A 24,860-nucleotide genomic window follows, 5' to 3' on the forward strand; every position below is an offset into this window, starting at 1 on the left:
GCAACTGAAAGTGCAAGAGGGCTCACGGTGATAACATAGGTAAAAAGGTAAAGGACCCCTGGACGGTTAAGTCAAGTCAAAGGCGACTATGGGGTTGAGGCGCTCATCTCACTTTCAGGCCGAGGGAGCCAGCATTTCTCTGCAGTTTTCTGGGTCATGCGGCCAGCATGACTAAACCGCTTCTGGTCCAACGGGACACCGCAACAAGTGCCAGAGCACATGGAAACACTGTTTAACTTCCTGCCACAGTGGTAGCTATTTATCTACTTGCACTGGGGTGCTTTCAAGCTGCTAGGTTGGCAGGAGCTGGGACAGAACGGGCGCTCAAACCGTCACGGGGATTCAAACCGCCGACCTTCTGATCGGCAAACCCAAGAGGCTCAGTGGTTTAGATCACAGCGCCACCCGCGTCCCATGATAACATACCATTGTAGCAGCAGTAGTCATTTTATTACAGTCAATGACCAGTATCAAGACAAAAACATGCTAAGGTTCCAGAAGTTATTCCAAGGTTTGACACTGACCATTTCCCAGCCACATGGCAGTTAAACATACAACTGAGTTCTTACTGCTTAAAGCAATGGTTTCCAACTGTAGTCTACTGACCACCAGTGGTCCATGATTTTCATCCAGGTGGTCTGTGGATTTGTGATTGAAGACTGAAGACAGCACATCCTTTGCATTAAATGTGGTCAGCTAAGACTCTCAGCAATTTTCAAGTAGTCAGTGGCAATAAAGGTTTGGGAATCACTTGCTGAAAGGAAGCCCATAGTCATTTGATGCTAAAAAGCCAATTTCAGCTAGCTCTGGATGCAAGCCAGACATAAACGCCAGTTTAAAATCTTTTTAAATATCACATTAAATCAACTAGGTGGCCGGAATGTCTGCAAAAATCCAGAGCCCTAGTTTGCTGCCAGCTACATTTAGCACACATTTTAACTTTCAATTTAAAGTTTAGGCAGTTAGAAATTGTAAATCTCAGTTCATAGTCAACCTATTTGCATGCATGGCTGGGCTTACTTCACCTTTCTAAGTTACTTACACACACACACACACACACACACACAACCAAGCAAAGATTCCTGGGAGATCCAGTCTTTTCGCATTAGGTTTTAATCTACGCATACATCCTAAAGAGGTTGTATTGCATATCCTCCTACTTTGCTACAGACAGGCTTATTGTTTACTGCAGAAGATGCAGCCAGCTCACACACTTCCACGTCCTGACCACTGCAAGAGGCAGCAATTACCACAGATTATCAGCCCGACAGTGACAAGCCGGGTAAAGAGAGACACTGAGCCAACTCTGCCGCCCGGAGACTGGCATATTCAAGTACACTCAGGACATTAATAGCAATTTACGTGCCATCACTGAGGGAAAGCCACAATGGCCCTGTTGGCAGCCTCTTATTTTGAAGCCTGTTATTTGTGGGAGTTACAAGCTATAATCACAACAGAAACTTTCAAAACCCTTATCTTCGGTGACACACCAAATCTATTTCAGAACTGTAATTGCTATGTCACTGGAGAGTTTGCTGCTTAATGCACTCAAATGACATTTAGTGTTTGCCGGGTCATTATAGGGAACGGGAAATGTAAGGGGGGGAGTGGGGAGGGCTCCTATTGTGTACTCAACTTATTTTTAGAAGGGGCTTTATTGCAGACACCCAATTAAACGAGATAGAGAAAGAGATAATCTTTATACAACACAGAGATCCTTACTATTTGAATCTTACTCTCCCATTCTCAGCCCAAAAATACTCTGGAACCCGGTACACCCCCCACTTCACTCATACTTGACAATATGATTTATTTCCAAAGCAAGAAAAGGACCCCATCCTCTGCAAAATGTATCAGTGTCTTCAGGATTCCATCCAAAAGCTTCCTTCCTAATACAGTGGTACCTCGGGTTACAGACTCCGCTAACCAGGAAATGGTTGCTCCAGGTTAAGAACGTTGCCCCAGAATAAGAACGGAAATTGCGCACTAGCGGCACAGCGGCAGCAGGAGGCCCCATTAGCGAAAGCACGCCTCAGGTTAAGAACCGTTTCAGGTTAAGAACGGACCTCTGGAACGAATTAAGTTCTTAACCCGAGGTACCACTGTACAGAATAGCCCTGACGCCTTAAAAGGAGAGCTAGACTAACACTGAGAGGTTCTAGGATTGCTTATGGCTGCAGCTGCACATTATGAAATATGGATCCCAGAACTTGAGTCCTCCACTCAAGAGCAATTCCAAAAATCCAGGGCATGATTCTTACGTTGCATTTTTGGAAAGGCAGGCCCACAAGTGTGGCGACTTTGTAATGTGGGAATGGCTGTGAAATACAGCTTGCGTGTGGATGCATATGCTGAAAGGCAGATGGGAGATCTATGATGGGACGAAAAAGCCCAAACCACACTGCTGCAATAATTTCCCATGTTACAGTATAGTACCTGATTTGGAGCACTTGAAAATACAAAGGAATGGACGTAACAATACCAAAGCAGCCCCCAAATTAGAAGTGCATAGGCAGGTTCCTGCTCAAGAACTTGCTAAAAGACCGTGATCCCAACAGCCGGGTGCTAATTTGCTTTGTCTTGGCTCCTGCCCTTGTACTTCCCTAGTTATCCTGGTCCAAGGAGGGAGGATGCTTTGTCAGGGCCTCATTCCCTCATGGTCAATCTTCTAGGGGGCTGCAAGCCAGTGGCAGACGCAGTCAAAACAAAAAGTTGTGTGGTCAAAGAGGGCATGCCCAAAGCTGGCAGTGTGGCGGGCAAATGCTCTCTCACACACACATACCTGCACCATATAGTGTCCACATTGTGCTTGTGCCCACATATGCATATGATTGCTGTCTCTGTTTGGCCAAGGCACATTCTGACCCCCTCCTTCTGTAATCCTCATAGAACTCTAGCCCAATGGTTGCCATTAATTTGACTCTGAATTGAAACTTGACATGAGCCAACAGTGTGACGCGGCAGCTAAAAAAGCCAATGCAATTCTGGGCTGCATCAATAGGAGTATAGCATCTAGATCAAGGGAAGTAATAGTGCCACTGTATTCTGCTCTGGTCCGACCTCACCTGGAGTACTGTGTCCAGTTCTGGGCACCACAGTTCAAGAAGGACACTGACAAACTGGAACGTGTCCAGAGGAGGGCAACCAAAATGGTCAAAGGCCTGGAAACGATGCCTTATGAGGAACGGCTAAGGGAGCTGGGCATGTTTAGCCTGGAGAAGAGGAGGTTAAGGGGTGATATGATAGCCATGTTCAAATATATAAAAGGATGTCACATAGAGGAGGGAGAAAGGTTGTTTTCTGCTGCTTCAGAGAAGCGGACACGGAGCAATGGATCCAAACTACAAGAAAGAAGATTCCACCTAAACTTTAGGAAGAACTTCCTGACAGTAAGAGCTGTTTGACAGTGGAATTTGCTGCCAAGGAGTGTGGTGGAGTCTCCTTCTTTGGAGGTCTTTAAGCAGAGGCTTGACAACCATATGTCAGGAGTGCTCTGATGGTGTTTCCTGCTTGGCAGGGGGTTGGACTCGATGGCCCTTGTGGTCTCTTCCAACTCTATGATTCTATGATTCTATGATTTTAGAATGAATTGATTTTAGAATGTATTTCAATTAATTGACTGTGATTTTATGTAAACTGTGTTATTTTTACTGTTGTTAGCCGCTCTGAGCCCGGCTTCGGCTGGGGAGGGTGGGATATAAATAAAATTATTATTGTTGTTGTTGTTGTTGTTCTGTTGCATGTGGCTTCTGCTCAGAGCCACCCTTAACTAGGGCAACTGCCCTGGGACGCTTCACTTGGGAGGGCCCCGTGACTGAACATAGTGCCAAAAGCAGTGGCCACAGGCAGCAACCAACAGGTGGACAATAGCTAGGAGGGAGCCACAAGTTCATCCAAAAGACCTGAAGGGAGAACGGGGCAGACCTGCGCTCAAAAGGCAGCTGTTGATGCAGCAGAGGAGTCTTGCGGAAGTTGTGTCGGAGGCTTTGCAGGCCCTTGGAGGTTGTGTCGAGATTTTTGTGGGTGCCTGGGCACCCAGGGCTCTCTACAGTTGGCACCAATGCCCCACAAACCTCTCCTTGCTCTCTGCTTGGAGCAACCAAGAGGTTCCTGCTGCTTGGCTCTGCAAAGGTAAACAATAGCAACAGAGCTGCCAATTTCTAGAGTGGAAGGGAAGGCTGGCGGGAGAGGCGTTTCTGCTTCCCCCACTTCCTAGCTCTGCCTCTGTAACTGGAGAAGGGAAATGGAAGTCAGGGAGTCCAGGCTAAGGAGCACAGAACCATCTGCTCTTTTATGAAACAGGAACAGCTTGAGAAGTGTTGGGGCAACTTCACACCCACCCTGGTCCTCGGATGGCCAAAAACAGGTCATATAGTTGTAGCTCTACCCACTATGCATCTGGTTCATGATATTTTATAGGTGATTTCATTAGATTTTATGATATCAAAATTTCCTCACAATTAATATCAATCATGGACAATCACAAGAAATCATGTGGAAGTACTTCACAAACGTGATGCATTACAATGCAAGAGGTGAAATCTTTTTTTTTTCTAGAAACCACAGAGCATGAAATTTATGTCTCACCAAACTAATGAAACACTTGTGGTTTAATGGTGAATTCTGGATATAATGGAGATGTAAAAGATTTGGATTATTATAAAAGGCACGGGAGTAAAGGACTAACAATAGGACCCACAAAGGGGAGGAGGGAAGTCCAGGAGATTCTTTGGAATCTCAGTTTTATGATTTATGTTGTATATGTGAGTGTAAAACGTTAATTTGAAAAATCAAATAAATTTAAAGGTCCCCTCCACAAGAAATTTGTTTTTCTTTACAATATCACTGCAATAGAGAATAAAGGGAGAAACTGGTGTTCCTCCGTAACTTGTAATATTTTTTTTATACCTATTTTTCTGTTTGTTCTGCATCTTATATCCTCAATACCGGATTCATAGAGTCATAGGATTGTAGAGTTGGAAGGGATCCTGAGGGTAATCTAATCCAATCCCCTACAATGAAGGGATCTCAATCATCCCTGACAGGTGGCAATCCAATCTCTGCTTAAAAACCTGCAGAATCCACCACCTTCCGATAGAGCCTGTTCCATTGTCTTCTTCGTGATGTTTCATCAGAATCTCCTTTATTGTCACTTGAATCCATTGCTTCAGACTCTACTCTCCGGAGCCTTGACCCTAATAATCAGATATAGGTAGGTAGCCGTGTTGGTCTGCCATAGTCGAAACAAAATAAAAAAAATATTTCCAGTAGCACCTTAGAGACCAACTAAGTTTGTTATTGGTATGAGCTTTCGTGTGCATGCACATTTCTTCAGATATTTGAAGAAGTGTGCATGCACACGAAAACTCATCCCGATAACAAACTTAGTTGGTCTCTAAGGTGCTACTGGAAGGACTTTTCAAATTTTGATCAGTGCAAAAAGTGGTCCCTGTAAGTACATACACTGACCGAATATACTCAAAGGGGTCCTTTTGGCAGGTGTACCTTATTTATTCAGAGATCTTATTTCTCCAGACTTTATTTATTTAAAGTAGGGGATAATGTTATGAACGTGGAAGCAGGTAAATTACCTGCTGCTGCAATTTCCTCAGCTTGATCTGGCTTTAGAATTGTTTACCCCCCCCCCAAAAAAAAGAGGAAGGAAGGAAGGAAGGAAGGAAGGAAGGAAGGAAGGAAGGAAGGAAGGCTTATGTAAAAACATAGCACACTGTTTCATTTATTTCACTCATTCCTGCATACTAGTTTCAGGGACATGGTAGAAGCATCCAGTTTGTCTGCAACCACAGAGGATGAGGGTTAGGATAGGAGGGTGTCACACTGAGGAAGAGGTAAATGATTCATGGTAAGGAACAATAGTCTTCTTGCATCAATATGCCTCTAGAGGTCCATGTTTGAGACTTCCTGGAAGGGGCGTGTGACATGATCATTAGAAACATTGAGAGATGGGTTGAGCTGTATAACAACCACCATCTATTTCTTATACCCTGCCCATCAAACAGCAACAGCAGCAGCAATTTATTTCTTATACCCCCATCTGAATGGGTTGCCCCAGCCACACACATGTGACTTGCATGCCTCATGGGAACATGGAGCACATGATGCGTTGCACAGATAGGCTGATAGGCTGCACAGAGGAGAGTTCAGTGACCAGCACACATCAGTACCAATGTTGCAAGTTCCTGGAGGCCAAATTTCGTTTGTTGGGCAGAATATTATGTCCATTACCATTAGGGTAGTATGGTCAGAAATGCTACTTTTTGCATGCACAAGACTGACAGGCGGAGCTGAGAGGTCTCAATGAAGGGATGAGGAAGGTGCTGTTGGGAGGAAGGGTTCAGTTTTGGCTAGGCACTAGGGGACAATTGGGAAAAGCTGATTCTGTACAAGAGAGGTTGCTGGTGCCTCATAGCAGTATTTAAACTGATTTCTGGGGGAAGCCAGTGAGAGCTGGCTCTTATTAAAAATGGCTCATCCGCACGGGATGATGGAGGCAATGAAGCGGATCCAGGGATGATGAAGGCAAACATTCCTGTTTGTCTCAAAAGGAAAGAAATCTGGACTTTGCAATCATTCATTCTTTTTTTTTTAAAAAAATATATTTTATTAAGGATTTTCTTGTTTTACAGAAGTGTAGTGCCTCGTATTTTTTTTTTTCATGTAACATTTTTACAAATCCGTTTCATTTGTTGAGGCATTAGGGGGAGAAGAAAAAAAAGAAAAAAGAAAAAAGAAAGGGGGGTGGAGAGAGGGAAGATGGATAGGGGTGGGGTCGGGTGGCGGTGTTTCTATTATGTTTAATGTATGTAGAGTTTGGTGTCAGCGTTGCTTGTGTTGTTCACTTGTGTTCCTTTGGTGGTGAGAGAGGTTGGGGTTGGCCTAGGGTGTGATTGTTTGCTTGTGGTTGGCTGTGGTGATCTTTGTTTTCGTGTGTGAGTGGGGTGGGTGGGTGTTTTGGATCAGGTTAGCCATATTGATTTGTATGCTGTTGGTGGATTATTGTCATTGTCCTGTTGGGCTGTGTATGTGATAAAGGGGAGCTATACCGGGGTGAAGGCGTCTTCTTCTGTTTGTCCCCGTGTCAGTTTCAGTTTATTAGTTCATTTTTCTAGTAGGGCTGTTTCCCATACTATTTGGTACCATTGGCCCATGCTTACTCCTGACGCAATCATTCATTCTGAGCACTAACAAAATGCTTAAGGGGAGCCAGCATGCTTACTGTATCTGTGTGGCACCTAGAGCTTGACCCATGTTTCCTCACTAAAGATGGGGATGTAAACAAGCAGTTGAGAGGCGGCTACTTGTGACCAATTCTGAGGATTGATCTAGACATGGGTTTGGGTTAGCCCATTGAAGGGCGCGCACACACAGGGTTTCCATATCTAATCTCCCTGATTTGAGTATGTGCACCATTTCCAGTGTAAATGTGCCAAGTCATTTAAATATGGGATAGGACAGAATGGGACAGCAAGCATATAGAAGAACAGACCGTTATTTCAAGAGAACAAAGATCTGATGGAGAAAATGCACATGCAAAATGCATTTGAGGGGTGGTGGTGGGATATAATAACTTGTATTTGCAAGCGGATGCCAGAAGCCTCCAAGTCAAGAATGAAGAACATAGGGATATAGTGGGCCTGGAATCAAATTTGCAGCTCCAGTGATACAGCATGGCTCCTGACAGTCCTGCTTCTTTCTGTGTGTCATGTTCCTTCTAGGGGTTAATCTCCTGCAATGGGATCTTCCTACTCTTTAGGGGCACCCCACCCGTGTTGCTGTTCCAAGACGGTCCACTCTTCTCCATTGAGAAAATCCTCAACTTTCCCGGATAGCTCAATGCTGGGAGAGGTAGGCCGCAGGTTGCTGTACTTTCTGTTCCAGCAAGGCAACCAGCTTGCACGTGCTGAAGGTGTAGTTTTGCACATTCTTAGGCAGAAAGACAGACATGGTGTTGCAGGTCACTGCAGCTACTCCCTTGCCATCCATGTCTCTTGGTCCTACGGACACCGTGAAGTAGCATTCCAGGCCTCGCTTGGCAAATGTCCCTGTTTACAAGTCCTGGTCACAAGCTCCCAGAGGCTGCAAACAGCTTAACAGAGCTACTGGCTGCTAACTCCTCCCCTAATTCAATTCCATTTCAGCTTTTATTCTTAAATATAGAAAAGGGCAGGGCAGGGCAGGAAAGGACCATATCATTGCAAGGAAGCTCTCAGGTTACCAAGGAGAGCATCTACTATGATTGATGCCTTCTCCGTGTCCTCTTGGAAACCCAGAAGCAATAAGATTCCACAGCTTACCTTGGCAACTCATCCTCCTGCTACCCACTGCTCATGTTAGGTTAAACACAGTGCTTTTTATGGTATGATAGTACATTGTTCTCCCTCTTCTGCAAGCCATTCCTTTCAAGAGAGGCCTTTCTCCCCTCTTCCAAAATAACTGGCCTGAAGATAAAGGAAACTGCACCATGTCCCTTCTGGTATTAGTGCTGATTCCCATTCTGCAGCTTCCCTTTATTAATGACTACCAAATTAGCTTCAGTTCTGCACCTGAATCCATGCTGGCTTTCATCTCCTCTCGCATGCCCTTTCCCTAGCTCTTTTCTTCAGCAGAGCATCCCCTGGTGATTTGGCTTAGCCTAGAAAACTACTGTGTTCAGATATATATTCAGTTGCAGTGAGCTGGGCTTCTCCTTGGGGGGTGGGGGCAGGGTTAATTTGTACAGAAGTATCATATCTTATCATGATCAGTCTCCGATTCATTTATTCCTCAGTATTAAAGAGCCAGAATAGAAATGAATTCGGCTAACAGAGATTAATGTGGAACGATAGGCTCTTTCATGTGGCATTTTCAAGCCCGGTTTTTGCAATGGGTTTATATAATCAGACATAATTGTCTGCACATGTTCAGTTGCATTTACTTCAGAATGCTTTACTGTCCTTGCCTGGTGACGTCAGGGCTCGGTGCAAACGTGGGCGCTTGGATGCCTGTGCTAAATTCAGAAGAAGTCAGCTCAGAATTCCAACAACAAAGTCACACGCCATGCTTTACAACATTTCTGCCCCTCCACCATGCCCACCAATGGCTTCAAGGGAGCATCCTCCTTCCTCCTAATGATTAGAAGCCTGCCACTAATCCAAGTTTCTTCTTGCGGCTTTGGAAAAAGGACACATAAATATTGAAAAGATGCTGAAGCAATATAGTCGTTGGACTATATAGCTCAGATGGTAGTAAGGATTAAGCCCTTCTGTTATATTACCCCCTTGGGTTTCTAGAGCGCATGTATACATTTGGCAGAACAAGGTAACAGAATTATGGATTGTATCACTTTAGAATGCAGGAAAATACAAATTTTTGAACGCTTCCATGCCTGTAGTAAACTAACATACCAGGCAAAGTTATTCTCTGTGATTTACTCCATGAAGGGCTTTGAAAGTATACAGGAGAGCATTAAAAATGGGAGCTTTCACGTGTCTGAAGTGATACAGATCAGAATTCTACCACCCTAGGTCAAACTGGAAATGGCAGGCACAGCCATATTTGATGTCCTCGAAGGGGCATTTAATTTTAATGTCAAATAAAAAACAATAAGCCCTCATTCTCCTTACAATTTGTCACATCAGGTTCCCCCTAATATTGTAACTGGACACTTACAAAAGTGGGAGAGAATACAGTTCCCCTCAACTGCGTGGCTTTTTATATTAAATTAGTTCCTCCACCTCTCACTTTATATACGAATCAGAAAGAAATGTGAACAACACACGTGACTGTTCTCAGCTAACCTGGCTACTGCCCCATCCTGCACAATGTACATTGGCTTGGAGTTGCTCTGCCTGGCACGTGATTCCTCTAACACCCCCCCCCCGAGGGGAAAAAAACATGCACTCCCATATGACCCAAACTGCCAACCCATGAGCTTCGACTTACTTTGGGTATCTAAGCACTTGCCTTTTAACGCCTCAAATTTGGTACTTGAACAGAAAGGAAGAGAGAGAGAGAGAGAGAGAGAGAGAGAGAGAGAGAGAGAGAGAGAGAGTGTCTTGGCAAGCCGTTTTAAGACTTTCCCTTCCATCACATCCTATCCTTGGCACTTCCTTTCATTTCAACTTGACATGAGCTCATGGAGAATGCCTAGCAGGTCCAACGGCAGCACGCTGTACGATTCCCCACTGAGAAAAGACTTGCTTTGCCTAGCACTGTTGTGAGCAATGCAGACAGTAGAAATCCTGAAGGTTATCTAAAGAGGGTGGGAGAGAAGCCTCTAAACCTTGTACTGCCCTTTGCCACCACCCTCAAAGGGCGCTCCTCGCGTCGGAGGCACGCATGCAGTGGAAAGTCAACACATCAGGACCATGCTTCACCCTCCCAGTATTTTCAGGTTAATCCTCGAGCGCAACTCTTCCCCTGACCTCTAAAGGGGCAAAGAGAAGCCCCCGACACAGTGTACGGCAGCCTCCTTTTCCAGGCTCCCCTCTTCTCCCAGCTTGCTGTCACCACCACTGAGATGGCGGATGATTGATCTGAGAAATGAAGTTGGATTGCTGTCCCGAATCTACACTCGGTTCTCCTTGTGTCTGTCTGATCGATTTCACTCTGTACGACACAGCTTGTCGCTATGAATTTTCATGCTAGTGAGGAGCCGCCAGCGCAACCCAGAACAAGTAGAAGATGTTCCTCTCCTCTCCACCCCCTCTCTCCACCCCTCCCCTCGGTTTTTCTTACTCTAATTTCTGTATTAGCATCATCGTCGTCGTCGTCATTATCACCAATCTGTTAATAATCCATTTTTGGCTTTTAGAATGGGAAAGGGCCCACCCACTATTTTAGATGGTACGTTCAGCTGCAATGGACTCCAGCCCTTGGCCTTCTCGTTGGAGATGTCTGGGTCCCCTCCTGCCACTGTACTAGGTGTCACCTGTTTAGCAGCTCTCTCAGCAGAACGCAAGTGGCCGCAGGTGCCATGTGAATATTGATTGCGTCTGACAGTCCTAGACGCCAGCTGCCTGCACAAGGCCTGCCCCATCGCCACTTTTTTCGCAGAGAGAACTCTGCCGTTGGCACGACCGATACAGAAGCAATAAACTAGGTGACCGTAAAGCTAAGACAAGTCCTACTAAGTGGCATTCTGAGCCCTATGGCTTTGAAATAATTGGGAAAGAGAGAACCAACAAGAAAGGGAAAAAAGAAAAAAGAAAAAAGGAAGCCTATTTTTCTTACACTGATGCCCTGCGGACTATACATCTGACTCGCTGCGAGTCCGTCACTGTATCCTCCTGTCTGGCTGATAACATGGCGAAGGGTATCCACCTAAACAGACCAACAACAACAAAGAGAGAATTAGGAACACAGATATTAAAAGGCAAGACTAATTTTGGGGGTGACTAAAATAGGATGATATGACTATAATCAAGATTTCCCAGTGCTCACTCCAAGCAGCAATAAGTGAAGATGCCTCCCTCCCTCCAAACATCCCACTATAATCCCTGATAGCAACAGTGGCAGCAGCAGCAGCAGCCCATGCTGGATTCTTAGTAGTGCAGCAAATGGTGGGGAGAAAAATATACATGGAGGCAAGTTGGTTGGAGGTCCTTGGTTGAGTTAGCAATTCCTATATGGGGTAAGAAATCTGCTCCGTCCAAATCTGTCACCCCTGCTATCCACACCAGTTATTCAACCCAAGGTTTCTCAGTGCCACTTGCAACTGAAGAGAGTTGACTTAATACAAATGAGCGTTACGAGGGTTCACGCCTTGCCTCTCGAGACCATTCATCCTTCTTGACCGCGCGAGGCCGCCTGCCATCTAGCATGCCTTCTTTTCTGCATTCAGGGTAGCAATGCAACCTAGCTTTGCTTTTAATGCACCTTGACATGAGATGGAAATGTTTGAGTGGTTGGCACCATTATCTAAGGGTAAAAGGAGACTCCCGAAGGCGTAAGCAAATACCTAAGAAGCTGTTGCAACCATTGCATCAGGAAGAAGTGGCTTACACCCCAGTGATTATTTCCTGCACTCTTCCCTGTCAAACTGGCTTCTAGGATAGGATGGCTAAATGAAGTTTGACACTGAAATGGGGGAAAGGGAAACTTCTGTAGTTCAGCACCACTCTCTTGTCATTAAACCAAGCAGAATATGACAATATGGACATCTTGAAAAATAAGCCCGAGGTACAAATATCTGGTCATTTCTCCTAGAAAATCCACTAAGCAAGTTGCATCTTGCGTAATACTCTTTCCGTTCAAATACTGATTTCTTCTTACTGTAACTAGGAAGCCAGAGCCAAATGCATTCACAAAGCGTGGGCAACATCCCCAAAGACAATTTTTGGTAATAAATAAATAAAATTGTTTGGTTTGGGGTTTTTGTTTTGACTGGTTTAGGTTGGTTACAGAGTTTCGATTCCTCTCTTGGGACAGGAATGGGGAACGCCAATAGGATCAAAGGCTCTTCATTCTGATATTGATGCATTCACTGGCAGTACATCCGATGGATCCCTACCTGTGACTGCACGTTGGCTCCAACCTGGGCCCCTTGGTAAGAATCCCCATTGAGTGACTGCACGCTCATGAATAAATCTCCAGAGTTTGACATGTTAAAAGAACTGGAAGAACCTGGAAAGGAAAGAGTGAGGCACCTGAATCATAGAAAGGAAGAGGATCAACCACACGCCTGTCAGCCAAGAAGAAGGAAATGACATGCAAAGCAACCCCAAACAGGAGACAAAACAGGTTAGTAGCACGAAGGACAGAGCAAGCAAAAAATAAAAATATAAAAAATTAAAAATTAAAAGAGAGAGAGATAGAGGATGCACTGTAAGAGCTATAAATATCACATCTCAAAAAAGCTCGCCCTCCAACCAACTTCTCAACAGAAATGAGTCCTTCAGAATTCAGTGCTTCCTGATGGAGGGTGCGGCACATAGCTCCTGTTTTGTGGGTGGGAGGTTGCTTTGTTGCTGTGGACAGCACACTAATGTCTTAGCAAGCTTTGATATTTTCAGCTGTGATGCCTGGACAGCAGTCTTATCTTGCTTTTAGAAGAGGACTCCCATAAATATAGATGAATAGAAAATGTTTGTGGAGCATGCCATGCTAAGATACCGCCAGTTTCGTGAGGGGTTCCAGTCACAGCCTGCAATGAATCTATCTTGGCCAATTTGGCAGGATAGCAAAATGTAGAATAGAAACAAAGGCCAGGGATTTCCACTAGTCCCTCATGCCCCACACATCAGAGGAGCACATAATGTGCCAACTTTGGGGTGTAGGAAAAATGGGCCATAAGAATGTGGTAAGGCTCTCTTGATCTGCTCCGTGTTGTCTTTGTCTCATGGCAAAATATGGAACTCGCTAGATCACGTTATCTCAATAATCTCAACCACACACAGGGTTGAAAAGTGTAATTCCAGACGTAACTCCCTTTCAGTTTCCCCCCTATGTCCCCCGCAAAAAAATATACTTTATGACACAGCAACCTAACTGCATGAGATAGACTGGAAGGAAAGGATTATTTTGAAACTCTCGTGCAACTGATGTTAAGAATGAGAAAGCTGAACGTGCAAGGTTTAGTTTTAAGCATGACATTAGGCTTGAAGGGAGAGACTTCAGGGGCCCAGGTCAATTCCATTGCACTTTTGCAATGCTAAGCTGTTCAATATTTCCCACATGGAAGATATATAACTACTATGTCTAGGGTTGGTTGGTTTGTTTGCTTGGTTTTTTGCAACTGCCCAACAGTGAAATACAGATAAAAGCTCTGTGAACCTTTGAACTATACTTTCTCTTTGCAAATATTTTGGTTAAACCAGGTGTGGAAAACCTTTGGTCCTCCAGGTGTTGCTAAAACTCCCATCTGTGCCAACAAGCATGGCCAATGGCAAGGGATGACGGGCACTGCAGTTCACCAAAATCTGGAGGGCCAGAGGTTTCCAACATCTGTGCTAAACACTTAACAAATGGAGGGAGGGTGTAGTTATCTGAAGAGTACAACCATCAGAAGACAAGAAACAGTCCAACGATGAGTTCCCCTGCAAACATCTCCCCTGCCTATGAAGTCTTTTTTTGCTCCTATGTAAACACATCTTGAAGGAGAGATTCTGAAATGTCACAATAATTAGCAAGGGCTAAGAAGTTCTTCAAATTCTCCTTTAGCGTATGGTGGAAACATCCCAACTGACTTCATCAGGCTTTGGGAAAAACCCTGTAACTGAAGGATTGCCTCCTTACATACCACCCTGCCTACTCTGTAAGATCAGAAGACTTTTCTGCGTTCTACTTAGGATGGAGAAGTGTTTGATGAGATCAAGAGATAGGGCCTTCTCAGTGACTGCACCAATATCATGAAGCACTTTGTCCTATGAAGCGTAGGTGACCCCCTCTCTGGCTGTTTCCCACTGGCTGGGGAAAACATTTTAATTCCAGAATGCTTTTACCTGCTAAGTATCTGCTGTAAAGGTCATGTTTTGGCTGTGATCTTTACCTCTGTTGTATTTCAATGAATTCTTAATGCTGTGTTTTTATTGTATTTTATGATATTGTGATTCTAAATTGCTGTAAGCTGCTCTGCATGGCACATAGTCACTAAAAGGGCAGGGAATAAATCTATCTGTATATCTATCTATCTATCTAATCACACTTTGACAATAGATAATCTACTGGAAATGGTTCCAATTACTTTTCAAGAACTTCCATTACTGTGCAGCACTAGGAGTACCAACTTTTTGGGATTCAAAAAATGCCATAATTATACCAATATCTTCCTTTCTGTGACACCCGCCTTCTGAGCATACAACATGTGCCTACTGTAATTATTTAAGTCTCACAGGAATGCCATGGGATTTGGGTAAAAGTATGGTTTTCTCTCCTTAACAGATGGCCTCAATAAATGATCTGGATTTTCAAGGTCGTGCAGCAAGCCAATGATATCACCGCAAAGAGGCCCTAGGAAGCCTCCATCCCTTTCCTGCAGACAGCACATGTTGCTTTTTAAGTTAGTTTGCTTGCAAAGTGTGGGTATTTTACCCCACACTATCTTTTTAAAATATCCCTCCCAAAAAGTAGAAATGGCATTTACTTGACAGATGGTGAATCAGCAGGGCAGAGGGAACAGTCACAAAATTACATTCAAAGCAACAATGGTATTGAGAGATGCCTACAAAATATACGTTGATATTGATGCAGATGGTACAATTCATCAGGTTGGTCTCCTGTGAAAGCTCTATGGAAATGAATGGGTGGGCCCCAAGAGTACTTGTGCTCTTCCACAGCTCTCATTCATCTCTATGAGGTTTGTGCATGAGAATGTCCCAGTGGATTGTGTCCAAAGTCTTCCAAAAATTAATGCACATCTGTAAGTGGCAAATGTGCACACCAATGGAATTTACACCGTACAGATAGAGTCAGAACAGTAATTGCTGAGATGACCTTTAGTGTCATCCATGATGTTGCTTCAGCATTCTTGGCATCAATGCAAAATCTTCAGGAAGGAGAGTTACCATGGCCAGGCATCTCCAAGGGATAATACAATGGTGCAGGAAAAGGAATGACATCAAAACAACAATCAAAACAAAGACCTCAGTGAACAGCATCTCCAGAATTTCAGGATGATAGTTCATTCAACTGAGCTTTGAAAGCAGAAATATATTCCTCCCAGCAATATTCCATTTCCCCTTCAGCAGAGTTTGACATTATTTTTTCCCATTACTTACATTTTTGGGCAATGTGTAGGAGAAGTGGAATGAAGAAAAAGGATGTTTCGCCATGCTGAAATGGTCAAACACTAACTAAGGTTTCCTGACTGGCTTGTGAGCTGCTGTCTCTGAACAGTCTCCCTGCTTCCCTCTCTGGAGCCAGAAGCAAGAGCACCTCATTTGCTCCAGAAGTATTCTGTTGGCAATTTCATAAAATATTTTATATCCCAAAATGGAAGGTAAACCTATCAATGGCTACTGGTCACAACTGCCACCCTGCTGAGTGACAATGTGCTCCTGACTTTCAGTTGCTTGGCTTGTGAACTTTTCCATGATACCCGCCTGAGTACCAGTGGCTTGTTTGAGGGAGATCTCAATAAAGCATTAATTAACAACATTTTGAACATGTGCAAAATGGTTTTCTCTTATCCAATGAGTCACTAAAGCCAACCCCTGATTTATCTGGGAAAAGGGACCAGCATTTACAGGTCAGAAGGCCTGACTTCCATCTTTATTTACAAAAGTTCCTTAGCCTCTGATCTCCTGAATCACACTGATCTTTGGATTTTATTGAAAGCGAAGTTCAATATTTAATTCTTATGTTTTAGAATGTGGACTTTTATAACAATGGGATCAAACAGAAAGGAAATGTTTTGATGATTTTTAAACCAATATGGAAACATTTATATCCCCATTGCATGTGCGGTGCCTTCTTTTACAATAATTCACATTGGTGGTAACTGTAAGCTCCTTAAAGGAAATGTTGTGGAAGTTAAAAACAACAACCAAAAACTGTTTATAGGAAGAAAAGAGGACCCCCCCATTTCATGTGATTAATACAAATCTAGTTAAATTTAGAGCAAGTTGAAGGGAGAGACCTAGTTCTGTCTAGCTAACTCTTGCTTAAATTACTGAGAAATTAACAATTATTTGTTTTTAGGCCTAGACGGAAGATGCTGTCTTAACTGCACCTGCATGAAGAGAAAGCAGCAGTTTGCCAAGAGTGATTGATTTACACCACAGGGGAGATGGAGAAGATCAGAGGAGATTCACAGCAGCAGGATGAAAGTCTGAGGTGAGCTGGAGAGACAAAGAGGTGTTTTTTTGTGGAAATGAGGAAAGGAGAATCTGCAATGTGCAGAGGGAAAAGAAAATGGTGCATTACAGCAGTTGAAAGGAAGGGACGCTGGCCAGATCAGCAAGGGTTGACTTACATGGACCCAACAGGTAGGCAAGTGGATAGGAGTAAGGGGAGAGAGCAGTCAGCTAAGAGGCTCAGTCAATGACTCCCGAGGAAATAGATAGAGCATGGGTAGGCAAACTAAGGCCCAGGGGGCAGATCTGGCCCAATCACCTTCTAAATCTGGTCTGCAGATGGTCTGGGAATCAGCGTGTTTTTACATGAGTAGAATGTGTCCTTTTATTTAAAATGCATCTCTGGGTTATTTGTGGGGTCTGCCTGGTGTTTTTACATGAGTAGAATGTGTCCTTTTATTTAAAATACATCTCTGGGTTATTTGTGGGGCATAGGAATTCGTTCACCCCCCCCAAAAAAATATAGTCCAGCCCCCCACAAGGTCTGAGGGACAGTGGACCGGCCCCCTGCTGAAAATGTTTGCGGAACCCTGAGGTAGAGGGTGTCACACAGGGTGTTAAACTCCAAGATAATTAGCATCCGCTTTTCAGCATGAAGCAAACTAAGAAACCACCAACCAATAATTTGGCTACAATAAGGAAATTTTGTCCATGGTATGATTATTTTCTACCTAGTCATTTTGACACCCTATTTGCAAAATTTAACAATTCCAAAGTACAGACGTGCTCTCGCTTTTGCAGGACTGAATATCCTACTGCCTTCAGCTGTACTTGAGGGTCAATTTCAAAAGATTGCACTGGAAAAACGGTTACGTCCTTTTGGAGAGGGCAGTACTGAGTCAGTGGCTCATGTGCTTCTGGCATGCAATCTTTATAAAGATTTGAGGTTTTTACCCTTCTACTGTTGTCCATGCCAGGGGCTGCTCAACCATTGCTACTGTGTCCTTTCTTTTAGCAGATCAAGATGATCAGGACCTCCAGGTATGGGGTGGTATATAAATTCAATAAGTTATAATAATAACAATAATAATCAGGTGACAGCAAAAACTGCAAGGTTTTTAGCGGGGGCAATTAGAATAAGATCTATTATTTGATTATTGATGTAAACCTCCAAAGTATATTTTGTATAGTTAAGTTTTTACCTCTGTCTTCAGTAATTTTATTTTATTGCTATGGCTAGTGGCCGATGCAAATAAAGATTCTTCTGATCTGAACCTGCGAGTTGGTGAACGGCCGTCTGCATGGCCCCAATACAAGCCTCTACTGTTAGGCTCGTCCTCCAAACAGAATGTCCATTTCTTATTATCTTTCCTAAAATACTTCCGCACACCCCTTATTGTCCCCTGCCTTCCTTTCACTCAGTGGGGTGTCATTTTACGCACAACACAGCGACAACTCCAGCTCTGCTTCCAAATGTACACGTCAAACAGGGAGACAAAGCCACTTTGGGCTCTCTCACAAGAGAACCTGCAAGATACATATCTCGGCAAACATGTGCTTTCTGCATTCATACTGCACTTTGGTTTTTACTTGCACAGTTAAAATGTGTCAGGTATATATATATAAAATGTAACATGTGAAGCAGCCCTAAATGTTCTTGCCATTCTGGGCTATTATGAAATTTGGCCAGGCAAAATCACTTCTCTTATCCAGCAAGCCACTGCTTTAAAGAGCAACTCCTCCTAATACAGGGAGGTCTTGGGGAAACCAGCACAAAACGTTGTCTTGCGGAAGTTTACTACGGATTTGACTCCTTGTCACTGCAAAAGGGCAAGTCTAGATTTTTGGGGGTTTTTTTTTATGGCTGCTGTTCACAGGCCAGGGAGCGGAGCTCATAAAAAGGTCAATTCTCTTGTATAACACCTACATTACCAAGCTGCTTCTTGTAACTCACAGGCCTTGAGCAAGACAGTAAATGATAAACCAATAAGGCAAAACACACCATCTCAATTTTCAAAAGTAGTGAGAAACAGATTGTAATTTGTGATGTGTGACCTGCATAGTGTTACTTGTGAGATTTGATTTCTGGTACTCCTCCACTTTGCCTTAATGGGAGCAAGATCACCAACAGCAATGGCTTCATCCCTGGGGCTGCAGCTGCCAGGACAACCTGCTGCACGCACAAAGTCACGCTGTCAATCGTTCCCTCATTTGAGTGAGGAGGGCCTACCTCTGGCCCATGTCAGCTGGAACAAGACCTCTGGCCCATGTCAGCTGCAGAGCCAGTGGAACTAAACAAGCTTCAATCAGAGGAGATGGAGGAAAGAACCATCTCCAGGCATGATGAATGGTGTTACCAGGAGTTCTAGCCTCTTCCCCACTGCACAGAAATGGCACCATCAGCTCCTCAGACAATGGGGTCCATTCTGGTTAAGGGTTCTGAGGAGGGCCAGCCCCCAAAAGAAGACCAAAGCACAATGCCAGCTCTGCCGGTGCTGCTCAGCTATGGGTTACTATCTAAGATGTTTCTCCCATTGCCAAACCAACTTGGGTAGGAGGTTCCAGATCACAGAGCTCTAATTCCCATTGCTTCTTTGAAGTCTCTCAGCCCCACTCACCTCACAGAGTGTTTGTTGTGGGGGAGGAAGGGAAAGGAGAATGTTAGCCGCTTTGAGACTCCTGAAGGGGAGTGAAAGGCGGGATATTAAATCCAAACTCTTCTTCTTCTTCTTCTTTAGCCACTTGGTCACACTGACCCCAACTGTGGACTAGAATAAAGACTGAAGTGATTCAGAACAAGGGCTCACCTTGGGCATACACTCCTCTGAAAGAAAGATACTCTACTTTAATGCTTTATTATTTCAGAGCTTTGGATTTGGATTTGATATCCCGCTTTATCACTACCCGAAGGAGTCTCAAAGTGGCTAACAATCTCCTTTTCCCTTCCTCCCCCACAACAAACACTCTGTGAGGTGAGTGGGGCTGAGAGACTTCAGAAAAGTGTGAGTGGCCCAAGGTCACCCAGCAGCTGCATGAGGAGGAGCAGGGAAGCGAACCCGGTTCACCAGATTACGAGTCCACTGCTCTTAACCACTACACCACACTGGGAGACATAGCATGTTTTCTAACAATATCTAGGCTCTCTTGGAAGACATCCAAATTACACCGTCTTGGGCACAGCTTGTTGGCAGCTTTACGTAAATGCCTCGTACTTATTTGTACCCATATAATTTCATAACGTAGAAAAAGTATATCAACCCAATGTATTTGGCATTTCCCTCTTTTAAAACGAAAAAGCCATACAGTACACATTTGTTCACAAACTGGTCCTTAAGCTGACCTTTCCCAAAAAGATCGTCCCAAGTTTTCTAAGGCCCAGGAAATTACAATCCATTTTACAATAAACAATTTGTCATAAACAATTGTCTAACACGATGCAAACATGAAACAGCAAGCCTGATCCAAGCTCTTTATCACATGCATCTCAAATATCAAGATCATATAAACTATTTATTGGGCTAATTTATTTCCCAAATTTCCACTCTGCCTTTCTCTGCAATAGTACTCAAGGCACCTAAAATGAATTTGTCCCTTACATAACTAATACAAAAAACACAAGATCACATCCCGGAAAGGTAGAGGGACAAGCCATGTTTGAATTTTCATGGAGTAAAAAGCCCTCTAGCAATTCTGATACCAAAGAAAAATAAAATTAGACAAAACAGGTGAGCTACAGGTAATGGGAATAAGCAAACAATAATCCAGAGAGAAACGTTCACACAATACAGACACCAAATAACATGACTTGGTGATGCTCTGAGCAAAAGTCCCATGGAAACATTGTGTGCTCGTGTGCAGCTCCCATTCATTTCAATGTGGCTTGGACAGGAGAAGTTCCTGGTGGATTGTGGCCCCTGAATGTGTTGGGTTATTTATCAGGGTCACTCAGTGATAAACGTCTCTCCCCTGTTGAAACATTCAAATGTGCACGGACGACCTTTCTCCTGGGAGAACCAGCAACTCAGGCAAAACGTTCTCCGTGCAAAAATTCCCAACACATTACTTTTAATCACACAGCATGACTACATTGCCTTCAGAAACAGAAAAAACAGACAGGAACAAAATATCCTAAATGAATACATTGCCCCAAAAGTGAACGAACCAAAGAGGAAACCAAATTAAAAAGCAAACGAGAAACACACATTGATACTAAAAGAAAATAAAACCCCACGGAAAGAAAAGAACAATAACAACCCAAAAGAAAAAAAAAACTAACCAGCTGAATTGGGAGTTGAGGGTGAGTTAGCTTGGCTTCCATGGGCTGACACATTTGTAGCAGTGACAGCCGTTTTGGCAGCATAAATATTGGCTTCCTCTTGAAATTTACCTATGTTCTTCTTGTACCGGATTCGCTTATTTCCAAACCAGTTTGATACCTAGAGCAAGTTTGAAAAAGAGAGAAAGAGGGAAAAAAAGGCCTGTTAATAAGAAGTCAAATATATGACCAGGGTGGGAAGCCAGGGGAAAGGGAGGAAAGAATGGGAATACTGTTTAAGTATGCTGATTAATAGTTTAGAATAAATCTCTCTCTGAACTTACAAGACAGACCCATAAAACTATATGATTTTGTGCTTATATACAGTGCACACTGTGGATTTTTGTTTATGTTTTCTGGTGTGAGAGGCTAGGCCTTGGGCCACATGCTAAAACTGTGCTTCCATACATTTCCATTTAAAATAGAAAGCCAGATTTTCTTGATGTGATTTATGGAATCTCAGAATCATAGAAGAGACAAAGAGAGCCATCAGGAGCATCTTCTGTGCCAAGGGATCATTTCTTCCACAGATCGGCCCCACACCTCAAGAAGTTATCTTATGTAATTGTTACTACAAACAGAGGAGAACGAACAAGGTATGCCAAGACTCCAAAACTGCTGTAAAACTTTGCATCCCCATCCATGCCCAGGTCCCTTGCAGTTGCTATAATGCATAAACAACTGTAAACGGAGCTGTCATATACAGTGCTCTTTTTTATTGAAAAGTTTTCAGTTATAAAGAAATAAAGTGATACAAAGCAAAACAGAAGAAAATAAAAATAAAAAGGCACAAACATTTGTAGAGAAAAAGCTCCCCCGATATACAAATATATGTGAAAAATGTCCTAACCCATTCATTCTTTTATAAATTTGACATTATTATCCTGTCATATACAATGCTTAAAATTTGTGTAGATAAAATGTAGCCAAGACTTTGGAATGAAATTACTTCAAACTAATCACGGAAATGCTAACTTGGACAAATCTTTTAGTGTGAAGATCCTCAAAGATTAGAAGATGATCGTTGCCGTTTACTTTCTAAGGAGGCAAAAATTGATGTATTTCTCACCACTAGACAGAATTCACTGCAACACGTGGAAATGCAAGAAAGCCCTGGGCAGGCTTTTGTTAAACATACAAATGAACATTTTGGGGTGGAACAATAATAATAATCTTCCACCAACTTCTGGGATGCTGCAGCATGAGATGCTTGAGGAACATGATTCCTGTGAATTCTGATATGAGGTTTGAACAGCTCAAACCTCCATGAGCTGGAGATCCTGTCAGCCCACCCTGTGTATCCTGCAACATGAATAGGATCTTATTGCACAATCCATATGCTGCAAAAGGTTAATCAGAGCCTATTGGTGTTGTTGTGTACAGTGGTACCTCGGGTCAAGAACTTAATTCGTTCTGGAGGTCCATTCTTAACCTGAAACTGTTCTTAACCTTAAGTACCACTTTAGCTAATGGGGCCTCCCGCTGCCTCTGGGTTAGCGGAGTCTGTAACCTGAAGCGTCTGTAACCTGAGGTACCGCTGTATGTCTGTATTCCTGCAAATGAGACTGTATCTGTGGAATCTGGGACCAGGCTAGCAGGTGAAACCCCCTCAGCACAGGGCTTAGATAGCTTTTAAAAGGGAACAGACAAATTCCTGGAGAACAGTCTAGCTACGAAGGATACCTCCTTATTCAGAGGTTGTCTGCCTTTGGATACAAGATAGTAGAGGCAAAAACCTTCATGCCATGCTTGCGAGCACCCAGAGCCATGTGAACTTGCTGCTGCTGGAAGCAGAAGGCGGAACTAAATCCATCTTGGTCTGACCCTTGTATGTCTGCACGGACAGCTTCCCTGAAATGCGAGACATGAATGCATAACGCTCTGGATTTTGAAATATCTGTGTGGATTCCACATATAGTCAGATGACAGCCTCATTTATTCTTTCTATAGCTGGCCAGCTTTTGCTTCTCACTTGGAACTGATGGCTTACAGATGAGAACTTCCGTTGCTGTCCATCATAGCGGCTTCTCTTTTTTTAAAGCTTGGCATTGCACAAGCGAGTAAGAGCAGGAGTGGCAGGTTGGCTCCATTGCACTGACTGCACAACACAACACAACACAACACAACACAACACAACACAACACAACACTGGGCTCCCCGTGATTGGTGTGTATGTGTGTATGTGTGGGTGTTGTGGCCTTCTAGCCAAAAATGTTTCACCCACCCCATGCTAGAAGGATGAACTTAACCTTCTCAGTGCAGTTTCTGAAAGACCCTGACATGAACTTATTTCAGTAATGCTATGTTTGCTTTCTGAGTTGAGCACCATTCTCTTCTGTCTGAAAGCAAGATACATAAAAGCTTCCATTCATGAATAAAGTTGGAAATAGCGAAGCTTTTTTGGCACATATTTAAGGGCATTGCTAACACTGGGTCTTTTGAAATGAAGCGGGTGGCAAATCAGTTTAAAGATTTAAATAGAATCAACACATAAAATGTTTCATGCATACAGTTTATTTGGAGAGTCAAAAATCTGCCTGATAACATCTTTCCTGCTGTGGAAATGAACTTCTATGAAACAGGTGACATTACTGCATCAGTGGGATGCTTTTCCTGAGATTTATAAGGAAGATCATAATCTTCCACCAACTTCTGGGACGCTGCAGCATGAGATGCTTGAGGAACATGATTCCTGTGAATTCTGATATGAGTTGACCTGATCCACACCACCAGGATCAATGTGCAGATGAGGATGTAGCTATCCTTTAGATTTTGCACTTCTCTAAATTGTGTGATGCAGTTATTGACTCAAAACAAGTATCAAAATAATTTCTTTTGGAGACAAAACATGTTTTTGAACAGACAAGTTTGTATTTAAATACAAATTTGAGTGCACGTTTTCATGAGGATCTTTTTTTTTAAGTAATTCCCAGCTTAATGTGGAAATGGGACACACCTGGCTTATAACTAAACACATTCAAAAGTGACACAGACCTGAGAATTGGCTGATCCATCTCACATGAGCCCCATCTCACATGAGCTTATTGATATGGCTTTCAGTTGTGAAAGTTTAGTGAGGCCAGTGACCAGTGCTATTTTTCTAGGAAAAGAGGTGGAGAAACTCACCATGAACACCTCCCTTGTTCTCTTATAATGGCAACGGTGGCCACCTGAGAGGTGCCGGAACTGAGTTCTGGCAAGTTCTGGTTGAAAAAAAGTATCTTTCACCAGGAATTTACAGTACAGCTGGAGGACTGCTGACTGGTTCCAATGGACAGCATGGCTTCAAAGTCTTATTAGAACTGTGAAAGTAAAACTGTAAAACTGGTTGCCACATAGTCCTGTAGATATTAACACAACATCTTTTCCAGAACAAAAGATGCTATAGAAGTTTTATGAGTAAGCAAACAGACAAATAAATGGGAAATCCTATATTTTATGCATCAGTGGAAGTCATATGGGAGGAAGTTTTGTATACTTGGACAACAATTCAGGTTTGACCAAAGCATTCTCAATACAGGGAAAGTGAGAAATGAAGTAGACCTGATAAATATAGTAATTGACAACTACTGCCCTTTGATTGGTATGGATGACATATCAGTTCCTTGGTGCTGAATAGCTGAAAGTTTGCATTTGGGAGCTTATCTGCCACTAAACAATGATAGAAAATGTCAGCATGCAGAACCTCTAAACCTCAAACCATATTGGACAAGTGGCAAGGGACAAGCTCACAATGTGATGCAATTTGTCAGCTCAAGAAATTAGTAAAGTCATAATCTGAGAATACAAATTTAGAGTAACAGGAGATTCAG

At 43.3% G+C, this 24,860-nt stretch overlaps 1 protein-coding gene across 4 annotated transcripts in view; it reads right to left on the reverse strand.

The window, feature by feature from the left end:
* The window catches only part of PBX1 (PBX homeobox 1), a 222,023-nt gene that overhangs the window by 14,480 nt on the left and 182,683 nt on the right, over positions 1-24,860 (reverse strand). For 2 of the 4 annotated variants that reach the window (XM_081012267.1, XM_081012269.1), the window contains 3 exons: positions 21,010-21,169; positions 12,512-12,624; positions 11,233-11,322 (listed from right to left, as the gene is read on the reverse strand). In XM_081012267.1, the coding sequence (XP_080868393.1) occupies positions 11,233-11,322; positions 12,512-12,624; positions 21,010-21,169 (363 nt within the window). The remainder of the gene's footprint in view (positions 1-11,232; positions 11,323-12,511; positions 12,625-21,009; positions 21,170-24,860) is intronic. The other 2 variants (XM_081012268.1, XM_081012270.1) reach the window with 2 other exon arrangements.

The sequence above is a fragment of the Podarcis pityusensis genome (genome assembly GCF_964106645.2).
Source record: "Podarcis pityusensis genome assembly, chromosome: 6".
NCBI classification, from domain to species: Eukaryota; Metazoa; Chordata; class Lepidosauria; order Squamata; family Lacertidae; genus Podarcis; species Podarcis pityusensis.